The sequence below is a fragment of the Anthonomus grandis genome, chromosome 5 (assembly GCF_022605725.1).
Source record: "Anthonomus grandis grandis chromosome 5, icAntGran1.3, whole genome shotgun sequence".
NCBI classification, from domain to species: Eukaryota; Metazoa; Arthropoda; class Insecta; order Coleoptera; family Curculionidae; genus Anthonomus; species Anthonomus grandis.
In genome coordinates this window covers 31940011-31953195 of record NC_065550.1, presented here as the reverse complement: position 1 = coordinate 31953195, position 13185 = coordinate 31940011, and the positions used below count along the sequence as shown (strand labels likewise).

General features: G+C 28.6%; 1 protein-coding gene across 1 annotated transcript in view; it reads left to right on the top strand.

Annotated features, from left to right (window-relative positions):
* Positions 1-13185, top strand: part of LOC126736539 (low-density lipoprotein receptor-related protein 4) — a 43723-nt gene that overhangs the window by 13556 nt on the left and 16982 nt on the right. The window contains exons 10-16 of the mRNA XM_050440935.1: positions 3244-3430; positions 3485-3638; positions 3692-4456; positions 4509-4685; positions 7914-8075; positions 8133-8348; positions 8396-8682. Coding sequence (XP_050296892.1) covers positions 3244-3430; positions 3485-3638; positions 3692-4456; positions 4509-4685; positions 7914-8075; positions 8133-8348; positions 8396-8682 — 1948 coding nt within the window. The remainder of the gene's footprint in view (positions 1-3243; positions 3431-3484; positions 3639-3691; positions 4457-4508; positions 4686-7913; positions 8076-8132; positions 8349-8395; positions 8683-13185) is intronic.

Here is a 13185-nt window from a genome sequence, read left to right as displayed (position 1 = left end):
AAAAAGGACGAAGAAAAAAATGACAATGAAAACTAGACAACTGAAAACAGAGAAAAAAAGATAAAAGAGGAAATACAAAGAAAAATTGTAATTCTGGATCCTTAGCTGTTTATTTTTTTCTTTGTTTTTCGTCTTTTCTTACTACTCGTACTTTTCTGTTTTCTTTGTATATATTTTCTATCTCCTTTTTTCATTTTAGTTTGTCTTGGTTCGTCACTACTTCCTGTCTTTATTTCTTCTCTTACTTCTTCTTTTTCATTTGTCTTTCTCCTTTATTTTTTTTTGGGTTTTTTAGTACTTTTTTTAAATTTTTTTTCTTTCTTCCTCTTTCTTAATTCTTTTACTATTTCTTTGTCCTTTTTCTTCTTCGTTATCCTTTTTCTGATTAAAATATCTGAGATCTACGTATCTATTATTCGCTTTTCCTTTATTTATTTATTTCTTTACTACATACTCTGTTGATCATCTTTATTTTTACTCGTTAACATATTTTTTTATTCTTCCTTCCTTGTTTTTTCTCATTTTTCCTTCTTTCATTTCTTTTTCTTCTCTCTCTTCTTTATCATAACCAACATCAATACCATCATCATGATCATCTTATTCTTTTTCTTTGCTTTTCTTTCTCCTTTCTGACATTATTTTTTCCTTTATATTCCTCCTTGTCATTCTCATGTCTTTTTTCCATCTTCTTTTCTTTCTTCTATTTTATTTTCCTTCTCCTTTTTGCGATCTTTTCTCTCACTCTTCCCTTTTCTGCCTGCTATTTGTTCGTCTCTTCTTTTCATTGTAATTAAAAGTTTACTCACAGGTTTTTTTTCTTTTTTTTTTCTAACCCCCTCCGTTTTTAATTTTCTCGTTGTCTTTTTCTGTTCCTTTTATGGTGTCTTTCTTCTTGTAACTAGAAAACTGTGATTTTTTTTCACTTCTTCTGCACTCTCTTTTTCTAATTCCTCCTCTCCTTTTTTCTGGACCTTTTCTATTAACTTGGTTTCCATTTCTCTTTCCCTTTCTTGTTTTTCCTTCTCATTTTTATCTCTCTTAATGTCGTGTTCTTTGTCTTTTTTCTACTTCCTTCTCCTTCTTGTGATTAGAAAATTTAACACCCACCCATCTATTATTTGCCTTTCCTTTGCTTTTTTGTCCTTCTTTCTTTTTTTTTTGGTTGACATATTTCTTTGTTCTTCCTCCTATGTTTTTTTCCTCCTTAGCACTATTTTTCTGTTTTAATTTATCTATTCCTCTCCTTGTCATTATTATAACAATGATTTTTTTTTATCTTCGTCACAGGCTTCCTTTTTCTTTTTTTATTTCGTCGTTCTCTTTCTCTATTCTCAAATGATGATTCCTTCATAGTTAGAATTCTCTCAGTTATTTTTTTTCTCTTAATAGTGACGATCCATATTCTTTTCCTATTCCTGCTTTCTCTCCTTTTTTTTATTATTACCTTTCATTTTGTTTTATTCTGATTAATTTCTTTATTTTGTCGTTCCCCCTCATTTTTTTATACTCTCCTTTTCCATTCCTCTTTGTTCTTCTCGTTTTTCCTTTCATTTTCTATCTCTGTTTTTTCGCGATAAATGTCATAATTCTGCATTTCAAATTGTTAATTTTTTTCTATGTTTTTTCTTTTCCCTGATTTTTTGTACTTTCTGTTCTGTTTTGTCCCTTTCCTTATTTCTCTATTTTTTTCTCGTCTTCTTTTGTACTCTCTCTTTTTCTAGTACTTTATTTCTTCCTATGTTCCCTCTCCTTCTTCTGTTGTCCCTCTCACTGTCCCCTTTTTTGCATGTTAATTTTTATATAATTTATACTTCTCTCCTTTTCATTGTAATTATAATCAAACAAATTTGATGATTTGAAAATTTTTCTCCCTCACAGTTTTCCCTTTCTTTTTTTCTAGCTTTCTCCTTTTTTTAAATTTTGTTGCTGTCTTGCTCTATTCCCATAAAATGTACTTCTCTACTCTTGTATTATTTGAATATGGTGGTGTATGATTCAAATGCTTTTCTTATTCCTTCCCTTTGTTTTTTTCTCCAACTGTTTTATTTTTTTGCCTTTCTCTGTACTTCTCTTTTTCATTTTATAAAATGCTTCTTGTTCTTATTAATTATTTCCTTTTTCATTTCCACCTTCTGATTTTTTTTTCCTTGTTTTCCAATTTCTCTTTGTCGTTCTCGTTTCTCCCTTTATTTCATGTCTTTGTTTTTTATGATAAATTTTGATAATCACTGAATTTTCAATTTCTAATTTTTTTCTTTGTTTTTTCTCTTTTCTCATTTTCCGTACTATTTTGTATTTTTTGTTGTTTTTTGTCTTCCCCCTTCGTATTTTATTTTTCATTTTCATTTTCCTTATCTTATTTATCTCTTTTAATGTAATGTCCTCCTTTTCCTGTTTCGTCATTACCCCCTTTCTTTATTTTTACTGCTACTTCTCCTTTTTTGTTGATTTTTTCTTTCTTCGTTTATCTTTTCTCCTGTTCTTTTTGTACTGTTTCTTTTTTCTATCCTAATTACTTTACTATATCTTTGTCCTCTTCCTTCTACTATCTCCTTCTCGTGATTAGAAAATTTGAGATTTACTTATCTATTCTTCACCTTGTATTTAATCTCTTGTCCTTTATTTTTGCTCGTTAAATTTTTTTTTCTTTCTCCCTCTTTTATTTCTTCTTTCATTTCTCGTATTTTCTTCGTTTACTTTTTAGATCTTATTTTTTCTTTTGATAAAAAAAGAAACTTTTCATATATACGCAATATTCTGATGTTTTTCCTTTTATTTTTTTCTCTTTCTTTCTTCCTAATTTGTTTCATCTTCCTTTGCTTTTCATTTCGTCATCATACACTTCCTCTCCTTCTTCTTCTTTTTCTTCATTATCTGATTCATTTTTTACGTTCTTCCTATTTTATTTTTTCTTTCTGTTCTCGTATTATCTTCCTTTATATTTTAAATTTTCATTTCTTTCTTTTAGAAGAAATGAAATAATATCTTTTAACAAAATTTAAATTTCTTTCTTTTAATATTCAATATTCTGGTGTATTTCATCACATGTTTCCCTCTTTTTCTTACTAATTCATTTTCTCTTTGGTTCCTTTTCATTTCATCATCATCCCTTTTCTTCTACTTCTTGTCCCTGTTCTTCTTCTTCTTCTTCCTCTTCTTCTTCTTCTTCTTCATCATCATCATTACCATCTTCTTGTTCGTCAACACCAACTAATAGAAAACATACTTTTCCCCCATTTCTAGTTGCAACGACATAGACGAATGCATGTACGCCACAGACCCCGTATGTTCCCAAAAGTGCAACAACACCGTTGGAAGCTTCAAGTGCGGTTGCATGACAGGTTACGTCCTCAGGCCAGACCTGAGAACTTGTAAGGCCGTCGGCGCTCCCCCCACCCTACTTTTTGCCAACAGGATCGATATAAGACAAGTACGACCATCCTGGATACGTAGATTCGAAAGGGTTTTATAAAATAACTTTCAGATGTCCTTGAGCAACACGAAGTACAAATTGCTCCTGAAAGGACTCCATAACGTCATATCGCTGGACTACCATTACGAGAAGCAACTGATTTTTTACTCGGACGTATCGACTGATAAGATCAAGAGTGCAGCTGTCAACGGAACTGACGTGTCCAGTAAGAGTTAGTTTAGTGTGAAATTACTGATCTTCTTTAAAAATTCTTTTCAGCCATTGTTAGCTCAGGCTTGGACTCACCAGGTGGTTTGGCAGTAGACTGGATCCACGATTTGCTTTACTGGACCGACTCTGGCACCAAACGGGTCGAAGTGTCCAAACTGGATGGCAGCAATAGGGCGGTGATCGTTGCGAACGAACTGGACAAACCGAGAGCCATAGCTATCCATCCAGACGAAGCTTTTGTGTTCTGGAGCGACTGGGGTCCGAATCCGAAGATCGAACGTGCAGAAATGGACGGTTCTGGTCGGAAAAGCATCGTTACAGAATCAATTTTTTGGCCTAACGGTTTGACTATTGATTACACTTTGAATCAAATCTATTGGGCGGATGCCAAGCATAACGTCATCGAATGTTCCCTCCTGGATGGCTCTAAGAGGAAGAAGGTTATTACTAAAGGGCTTCCGCATCCGTTTGCCATAACGATATTTGAGGATGCCCTTTTCTGGACCGATTGGCATACGAAATCCATAGCGACTGCCAATAAGCTGACTGGGGCTGGATATAAGGCTCTGCATTCACGTCTGCATTTCCCTATGGATATTCGAACGTTCCATCCACAGAGGCAGCCGATGTTTAACAACCGATGTGGAAGTAATAATGGAGGTTGTGAACATTTGTGTTTGCCCAACAGGAGATCTTTTACCTGCGTGTGCCATATGGGGCAAAGACTACGCCCGGATAAGAAGACTTGTCACAATCCAGACGTCTTCCTGTTGTTGGCCAAGAAGAGGGATTTGAGGATCAAACATCTGGATGGTAATATTGTTGGAGTGGTGCGGGTGAGTCCAGGTTAATGTTGGAATTGTAGGTGCGACAGATAAGCAATACGAGATGGTGATCCCGTTGGAGAATGTGAAAAATGCCGTGTCAGTTGCGTGGGATTCAGATGCTAATTTGATTTTTTGGGCAGATATTGCCATGAAAACGATCAATCGGGCGTTCTGGAATGGAAGCTCGCACGAAGTTATTGTCGGCGCCAATTTGGGTAGGTTTTCAACTTGATTTGCCCTGGATCATCTTTCTGGAATCAATAATATGATGTATTGAAATGATTATCAAAAGTCATCAATTTTTTGATTTTCGAATATTCTATATAACTGGAATTGATTGTCATTACTATATAGTAATCACTAATAGGGCTGCAAAACATTATCCCCTTAAAATCAGTAAAACATTTTAAATAAATCTTGTTAAGTCAATAATGGTATCATCAATAAATTTTATCAAAGTGAATGAAATATTTGTTATAATTAAGGTACTAGACTAGATTATTAAATCAATTCTAGACATCGAAATCAATAGCGAAAGCTGTTATGATCAGATAAAACCTTAGCATCCGAAAATTGATTACAGACAATTATGCCAAAACTATTGATTGAAACTTCTTAACGGCTTGGAATTGATGATTAAAATATTGATTTTATTTATTGTATTAATCTATACTATTTATGTGAAAGTTCTTCAAGAATTAATCAATAGAACATATCCTATGATTCACCTAAGCTGAAATCACCATGGATTTGATTTATATTTAATAATAGGAATTATAAAATTGATTAAATATCTATAACAATAATTCTAAAAAATTACCACATGGAATCAATAGAATATTGTTATGATTCCAATAAGCTTTTAACAACCTCTAATTGATATAAATAATGAATCAATGGAATCTGAATCATAATTTTCACAAAATTAAATAAAATATCATTGAGAAAAACCTCATTTAGTGACCTGGAATTGATGAAAGCTCATATCGTGAAAAGCTGATTAAATAATGATCCTATTGATTGCGAAAATTTTTTAAGATTAAATCAATGAAACTAATGTTATGATGATATTATGTTATGTATGCCATTGTAAGCTTTAACTTGCTTGGAAAATGATTAATAAAATTATCGTAAATCTGAATTAACATTATCCCTTTGAATTGATTTATTTTATTAATAGAAGTCAAGAAATTAAACAAATTATTATTGAAAAATGCCCAATTTGGAAAACTGGAATTGATTTAGTAATTATAAAGGATTTTCAATATTTTGATGATTCAGGTACATTTGAAATTATAAGAAATTGGCTAGATTATCAATAAAACATGGAATCAATTCTAGGCATCTAAGTCAATAATAAAATTTGTTATAATCAGATAAAACATTATCAGTCCAAAACTGATTAGACATTTATGCCATTAATTTAAATTGTTACGGTTTCAATAAGCTTTAACGGCTGGAATTGATTAATAAAATGATCGTAAATCCGAATCAATATCGTCCTCAAGAATTGATTTAATTTATTATTAATCATTTTTTATTCGGACACATCTCTAATTAAATATCTGTAATTGATTAGCAATTTCTATTAGTGAGAAATATCAAATAAAATATTCTTATGATTCTTAGAAGCTTTTAACGGCCTGGAATTGATATATGATGAGAAGAATAAATATAATTAAGGAAATATTATGGTTTATGCAAGCTTAAGTTTTTTGGAATTGATTAATAAATTGATTATAAATCTGAATCAACATTATCTCCTTGAATTAATTTATTTTATTGATGTGAAGTAAATTATTATTGGTAAAAGCTTCATTTAGAAAACTGGAATTGATTAAGTATTTATAAGAGTGATTTCAAAGGAATCTCAGTGAAGTATATTTATGATTTAAGTTCGCTTGACATGGTATGAAATTGAGTAAATAATTATCAATAAAATATTGAAAATTATCAATAACAAAAGTTATTATGATTAGACAAAACATTATCAGCTGAATATTAATAAGCTCTTAACGGCCTGGAATTGATATATGATGAAAAGAATGATTCTATTGATTTTACAAGTTTTTCAAGAACTACTAATCCTATGGTATTCACATAAGATTAAGTTAACTTGGAATTGGCTAATAAAATTTATCGTAAGTCCGAATCAATATTATTTCGTAGAATTGATTAAAAATTTAAATTAGTGATTTTAAAGAAATGCTAAATAAAATAATGAAATATTTCCATAATTTATTATTCCCAAATCACTATCATCATCCTAGAATTGATGTATGTTATTGATAAAATTAAATAAATTTTCTTTGAAAAAAGTCTCTTTTAGAGATCTGGAATATACTGCACATTTATATCAGTGATTTTCAAGGACTTTTAAATATTTTTATGATTTTATAATAGACACTTAACGACCTGAAATGGATTCAGTAATTATAATATTCATTGTAAAATCAATGCCTAAAATTGATGTAATAAATAACCATATTCATAGTCGGTCTGATATTCATTGTATATGAAATCAATACTGCTATTAGTATGAAGCCTGAAGCTTAGAAATGAATAAATAATTAACATCATGATTATAAATTAGCATCAATGATAGAGCATTTTAAAAATGTTTTAATGATTTTGTGAAATTGATTTTGATAATCAATTACGGGCCCTCACTAGAAATTTTTATGAACTGTCAAAATTGACTAAATAATTAGCTTGTTGAAAAAATCGTCAAAACAGTAATCAATAAAATGGTCTTATATATATTATATTAAATCAATACTAATATTGCTATAAGGCCTTAAGCTTGGAATTATACAAATACTCAATATAATGATTGTAAATCATCAACTATAACATAACTGCTACAAATCAGTACAGTAATAATTTTTATTCAAAAATCTTAGAATTGATTAAATGATATCTAAAAAATATCCATCAATCCTAAATCAAGATATGAACTTATGAACCTAATAATAAAAATTTATGATAGGGACTTGATAAAAAATATCGTAGTTTAATTATTGCTTATTCAATAAAATATAGCAAATGATTTAATAAAACAAACAAAGTTTGAAAGAATATTTATACAGAATTGATTAAATTCATAAGTTTTCAACGGCTTGGAATTGATTAAATTATCATCACTATGATTCTAAAGGATTTTAAAACTAAATCAATGAAATTATTGTCATGTTTCTGATTAGTTCCTCAATGCCTAAAATTGTTTAGGTACTTATTATCTTTAGTAAAATTAATTTTACTTTACCTAGGCTTGATAATAAAGTCATTATAAATGATCATGGATTTTTAAAGCCATTAACAAGTTGTTGTAAGTCAACTCCAACCTTCTGGAATTGACAATAAATCATTATTTGTATATCATCAATAAAATAATTGATATGCTTACATCAGCAGGGAATTGATCAAAATTTAATTTGTTTAAGCTTCTCCACGTGGTCTGGCCTACGATTGGGCCACTTCCAAACTATACTGGACCGACGCAGAGTTTTCCAGAATTGAAGTGGCCTACTACGACGGATCCTCGCGGTCCTTGTTAATTTGGGAAAACCTGGATAAACCCTGTGACATCATTGTGGATCCTCATAGTAAGTAGTTAAACATTTAATTGCGACATCTACCTAGGTAGAAATATCAATTTCCAGATCGACTAATGTTCTGGGCTGATCAAGGGGCATCACCAAAAATTGAAAAAGCTTACATGGACGGATCGAACAGATCAGTCCTGGTATCTATTGACATTTCATCGCCCAATGGATTAAGTATTGACCATACAAGTTCAAAAGTGTACTGGACCGATGGGGGCTTGCGCACTATCAATTCGATCAATATAGATGGCACTGGAAGGAAAACCCTTCTAAGTAAGCTAGATCTAGATTTTGAACGATATACTAAACTTAAATTTTAGGTGGACCATCCTTACCATATCCTTACGGCATAGACGTGTTTGATAGCAACATCTACTGGTCAGACTGGATGAACAAATCAATAGAAAAAGTCAATAAAGTTTCAGGTGAAAATCGAACGATTGTAGCAACCAATTTACCGGACGTCATGGCTATCAAAGTGTTCCATCGTAACAGGAAACACTTGAAAACTAGTTGTGATAGCAACAATCATTCACCCTGTTCAGATTTATGCTTGCTAAAGCCTAAAGGAAGAACATGCGCATGTCCCACTGGAATAAAATTGAAAGTAAGTCTAAGCTAAATCAATTTCAACTAACATCATTTTTAAAATCAATTCCAAATCAATAACTAGATAGATATTTGCAATAATTTTTATAGATTATTTAATTATTTCCAGGATCATTGAATCATAATAACGATTTTATTGATTAAAACTATTTAAAATCAATAGGTTTCTTAATAAATTTCAGGTCAAAAAAGGCCTATGTAAATAGTAAAAATTATTTTGTTGATTTCAAATATCAACTATCTATTGATTATTGAATCAACTCCAAGCATTTTCAGTTTTGAATTATTATCTTCTACAATCACTCAAATCATTCTTTGATCAACAGAATTATTATATACTCAATATCAGGCCTTACAAAAGCTCATTTAAATCAATTTTTTATTGATTCTGATATATTTATTAACCATTTAATATTACATCAATACGATCAATAATTAATCAATTCTTGGCTGATGATATTGCACATGATCGCGAATTTTATTTTTATTTAATCTGATCCTTTTATTGATTCTTTCATTCCATGCTAAATCAAAGCTAACATTAATTAGTTTCATTTTCATTTCGCCTTTAAAAACCTTTGTAATTATTATTCAATCAATTCCAGGCACTTAACAGTTTATTCGTATTATGAACATTTTTCGTTGATTCTGTTCATAATTCTTTAATCTTAATCATCAGTAATTTATCAATTTTAGGCTGATAACATTAGATCCGATCATGATAATTTTGATTTATTGATTATTCTACGCTGAATCAAACTTACATAAATTATTTGTTCCAGGCACTTAAGAGCTTATTGCTATCATAACAATTTTTCATTAATTTTCTCTAATAAAATCAATAATTAATCAATTCTAGGCTAAAAATGTTAGATCCGTTCACGATATTTTTTTGCATTGATTTTAATCATTTTAGTGATTATTTAATTCTAGCCTAAATGAAAACTTACATGAATTATTTGCTCCATTGATCACGTCTTCAAAAACCTTGACAATCATTATAATTATTATTTAATCAATTCCACGCACTTAAAAGCTGATTCACATCATAACAATCTTTCATTGATTATTTGATTCGACGCTGAATCAAACTTAGATAAATCATTTGTTTCATTGATTTTCTTTAAAAGATTTGAATAATCAATTCCAGGTCCCTAATACGAATTTTTGTAATCAATTTGAGGAATTATAAGCCTAAAAATTTATTTGAATCAATAGAGTTATTGATTCGATTTTGGGCAAAAAAGGAGCTTTTTTCGTAATAATTTCAGAGATTTTCAATATTTTTAAAATAATCAGTAAAATGAGTAGAAATAATTAAACAAAAAATTCTCTGTCAGTCTGTTGTTGTTGATCAGTCTGAAATTTAATGGAGAATCATATAAAAAAAATTGATGCAGTATTTCATGGCTTGGAATTGATAAAATAATGAATAAAATAATAGGAAATAATCAACAATTTGAGGTTAATTCAATTATCTTATTGGCCTTAAATATGAAAACTTATAAAATGACCTGCAATTGATAGAATCAATTCAGATAAATCTTATTCTTCCTGAAATTGATTAAATAATGAAACAACGGTTATTGATATATGAACAGGAAATTGATTTATTTTAATAATGATGATGTTAATAAAAACAATGATGGTGCATAATTATTAATCTGACATTAATGAATTATCTTTATAAGCCTGGAATTGATTAAATAATTAACCAATGATCTTAAATATTCATCGATCTAGATCAATGAATAAAATTATTTTGGTCAGATATAACTTCCTTGAATTGATGTATTTTATTAATTAGGTTTGAATGACCATATACGCGAATTTGATAATTTAGTTAATGGCTTGGAATTGATAAAATAATCAATGTAATAATGCTAAAAAATCATCAATCTAAGATTAGCTAAATTATTCCTACTGGCCTTATTATACTCTTTAAATTAATATTCAGATGAAAATTAATTTAAAGAGTCTATTGATTATTTAATCAACTCCAAGTATTTTCAGTTTTGAATTATTGATCTTCTACAATTACTGTAATCATTTTTTGATCTGTCAGGTTGATAAGGACTTATTTAATAACACTAACTATTTTATTAATTTCAGATTGACGACTTTTTCAAACGAAAATGATAATTGTTTAAAATCAATTCCAGTCCCTGAATTTATCTTGCTGATCAACACAATTATTATTTACTCAATATCACGTCTTACAAAAGCTTATTAAAATCAATTGTTCATTGATTTAATTTAATAGTCTTGATTTCAATGATTCATTATTATATTACAATTGACTACGAAAGTTTCTTTTTTATTGATTCTGATAATTTTATTGAATACTAAATTCTACGCAGACTCAAACCTACATGAATTATTTGTTTAATTGATTACAACTTGAACAATTTTTACTATCAATATGATCGATAATTAATCAATTCTTGGTTACACATGATCACTAATTTTATTTTCATTTAATCCGATTCTTTTTTTCATTCTACGCTAAATCAAAGCTAACATTAATTATTTTTGCCTTTAAAAACCTTTATAATCAATATTTAATCAATTCCAGCTCCTTAACAGTTTATTCGTATTATAAAATTTTTTCATTGATTCTCATCTTATTAATTATTCATTGATTTTATTATTTTATTGATTATTTAATTCTACGCTGAATCAAAGTTACATAAATTATTTGTTTCGTTGATTCCGTCTTAAAAAATCTTTACAATCAATATGATCACTTAACAACTTATTAGTATTATAACAATTTTTCATTTATTTTCTTTAATAATCCCTGATCTCAATCATCAATAAATAATCAATTCTAGGTAGATGATATTACACTTGACGACGATTTTTTTCCATTTAATTTGATTCAATTTATTGGTTATTTAATTCAACACTGAACCATAATTTATTGTTCCATATAGTGAATTATTTGTTCCAGGCACTTGAGAGCTTATTGTTATCATAACAATTTTTCATTAATTTTCTCTAATAAAATCAATAATAAATCAATTCTAGGCTAAAAGTCTAGGCTAGATCTGTTCACTATATTTGTTTACATTGATTTTAATCATTTTAGTGATTATTTAACTCTATGCTAAATGAAAGCTTATTTGCTCCATTGATCACGTCTTCAAAAACCTTGAAAATAATTATGATTATTGTTTATTCAATTCCACACACTTAAAAACTTTTTCATATCATAACAATCTTTCATTGATTATTTGATTCGACACTGAATAAAACTTACATGAATTATTTGTTTCATTTATTAAGTATCAAAAAATCCTCACAATCAATATGACTATTATTTAATCAATTCTAGGCTAATAATGTTAGATCTGATCATGATATTTTTTAAAATTACTGTTGATTATTTTATTGATTACTAAACTGTACGCTGCATCAAATTTACATGAGTTATTTGTTCCATTGATTACAACTCTAAAAATCTTTGATCAGTGTGATCAATATTTAATCAATTCCAGGTCCTTAATACGAATTTTTGTAATCAATTTTAGGAATTATAAGTCTTAAAATTTATTTGAATCAATGGAGTTATTGATTCGATTTTGGGCAAAAAAAGGAGCTTTTTTCTAATAATTTCGGAGATTTTCAATATTTTTAAAATAATCAGTAAAATGAGTAGAAATAATTAAACAAAAAATTCTCTGTCAGTCTGTTGTTGTTGATCAGTCTGAAATTTAATGGAAAATCATATAAAAGAAATTGATGCAGTATCTCATAGCTTGGAATTGATAAAATAATGAATACAATAAAAGGCAATAATCAATAATTTGAGATTAATTCAATTATCTTATTGGCCTTAAATATGAAAACTTATAAAATGACCTGCAATTGATAGAGTCAATTCAGATCAATCTTATTCTTCCTGGAATTGATTAAATAATTAAACAATGATCTTAAATATTCATCGATCTAGATCAATGAATAAAATTATTTTGGTCAGATATAACTTCCTTGAATTGATGTATTTTATTAATTAGGTTTGAATGACCATATACGCGAATTTGATAATTTAGTTAATGGCTTGGAATTGATAAAATAATCAATGTATTAATGCAAAAAAATTATCAATTTAAGATTAGCTAAATGATTCCTACTGACCTACAATTCAGATGAAAATTAATTTAAAGAGTCTATTGATTATTTAATCAACTCCAAGCATTTTCAGATTTGAATTATTGATCTTCTACAATCACTCTAATCATTTTTTGAGCTGTCAGGTTGATAAGGACTTATTTATTAACACTAACTATTTTATTAATTTCAGATTGACGACTTTTTCAAACGAAAATGATAATTGTTTAAAATCAATTCCAGTCTCTGAATTTATCTTGCTGATCAACACAATTATTATTTACTCAATATCACGCCTTACAAAAGCTTATTAAAATCAATTGTTCATTGATTTAATTTAATAGTCTTGATTTCAATGATTCATTATTATATTACAATTGACTACAAA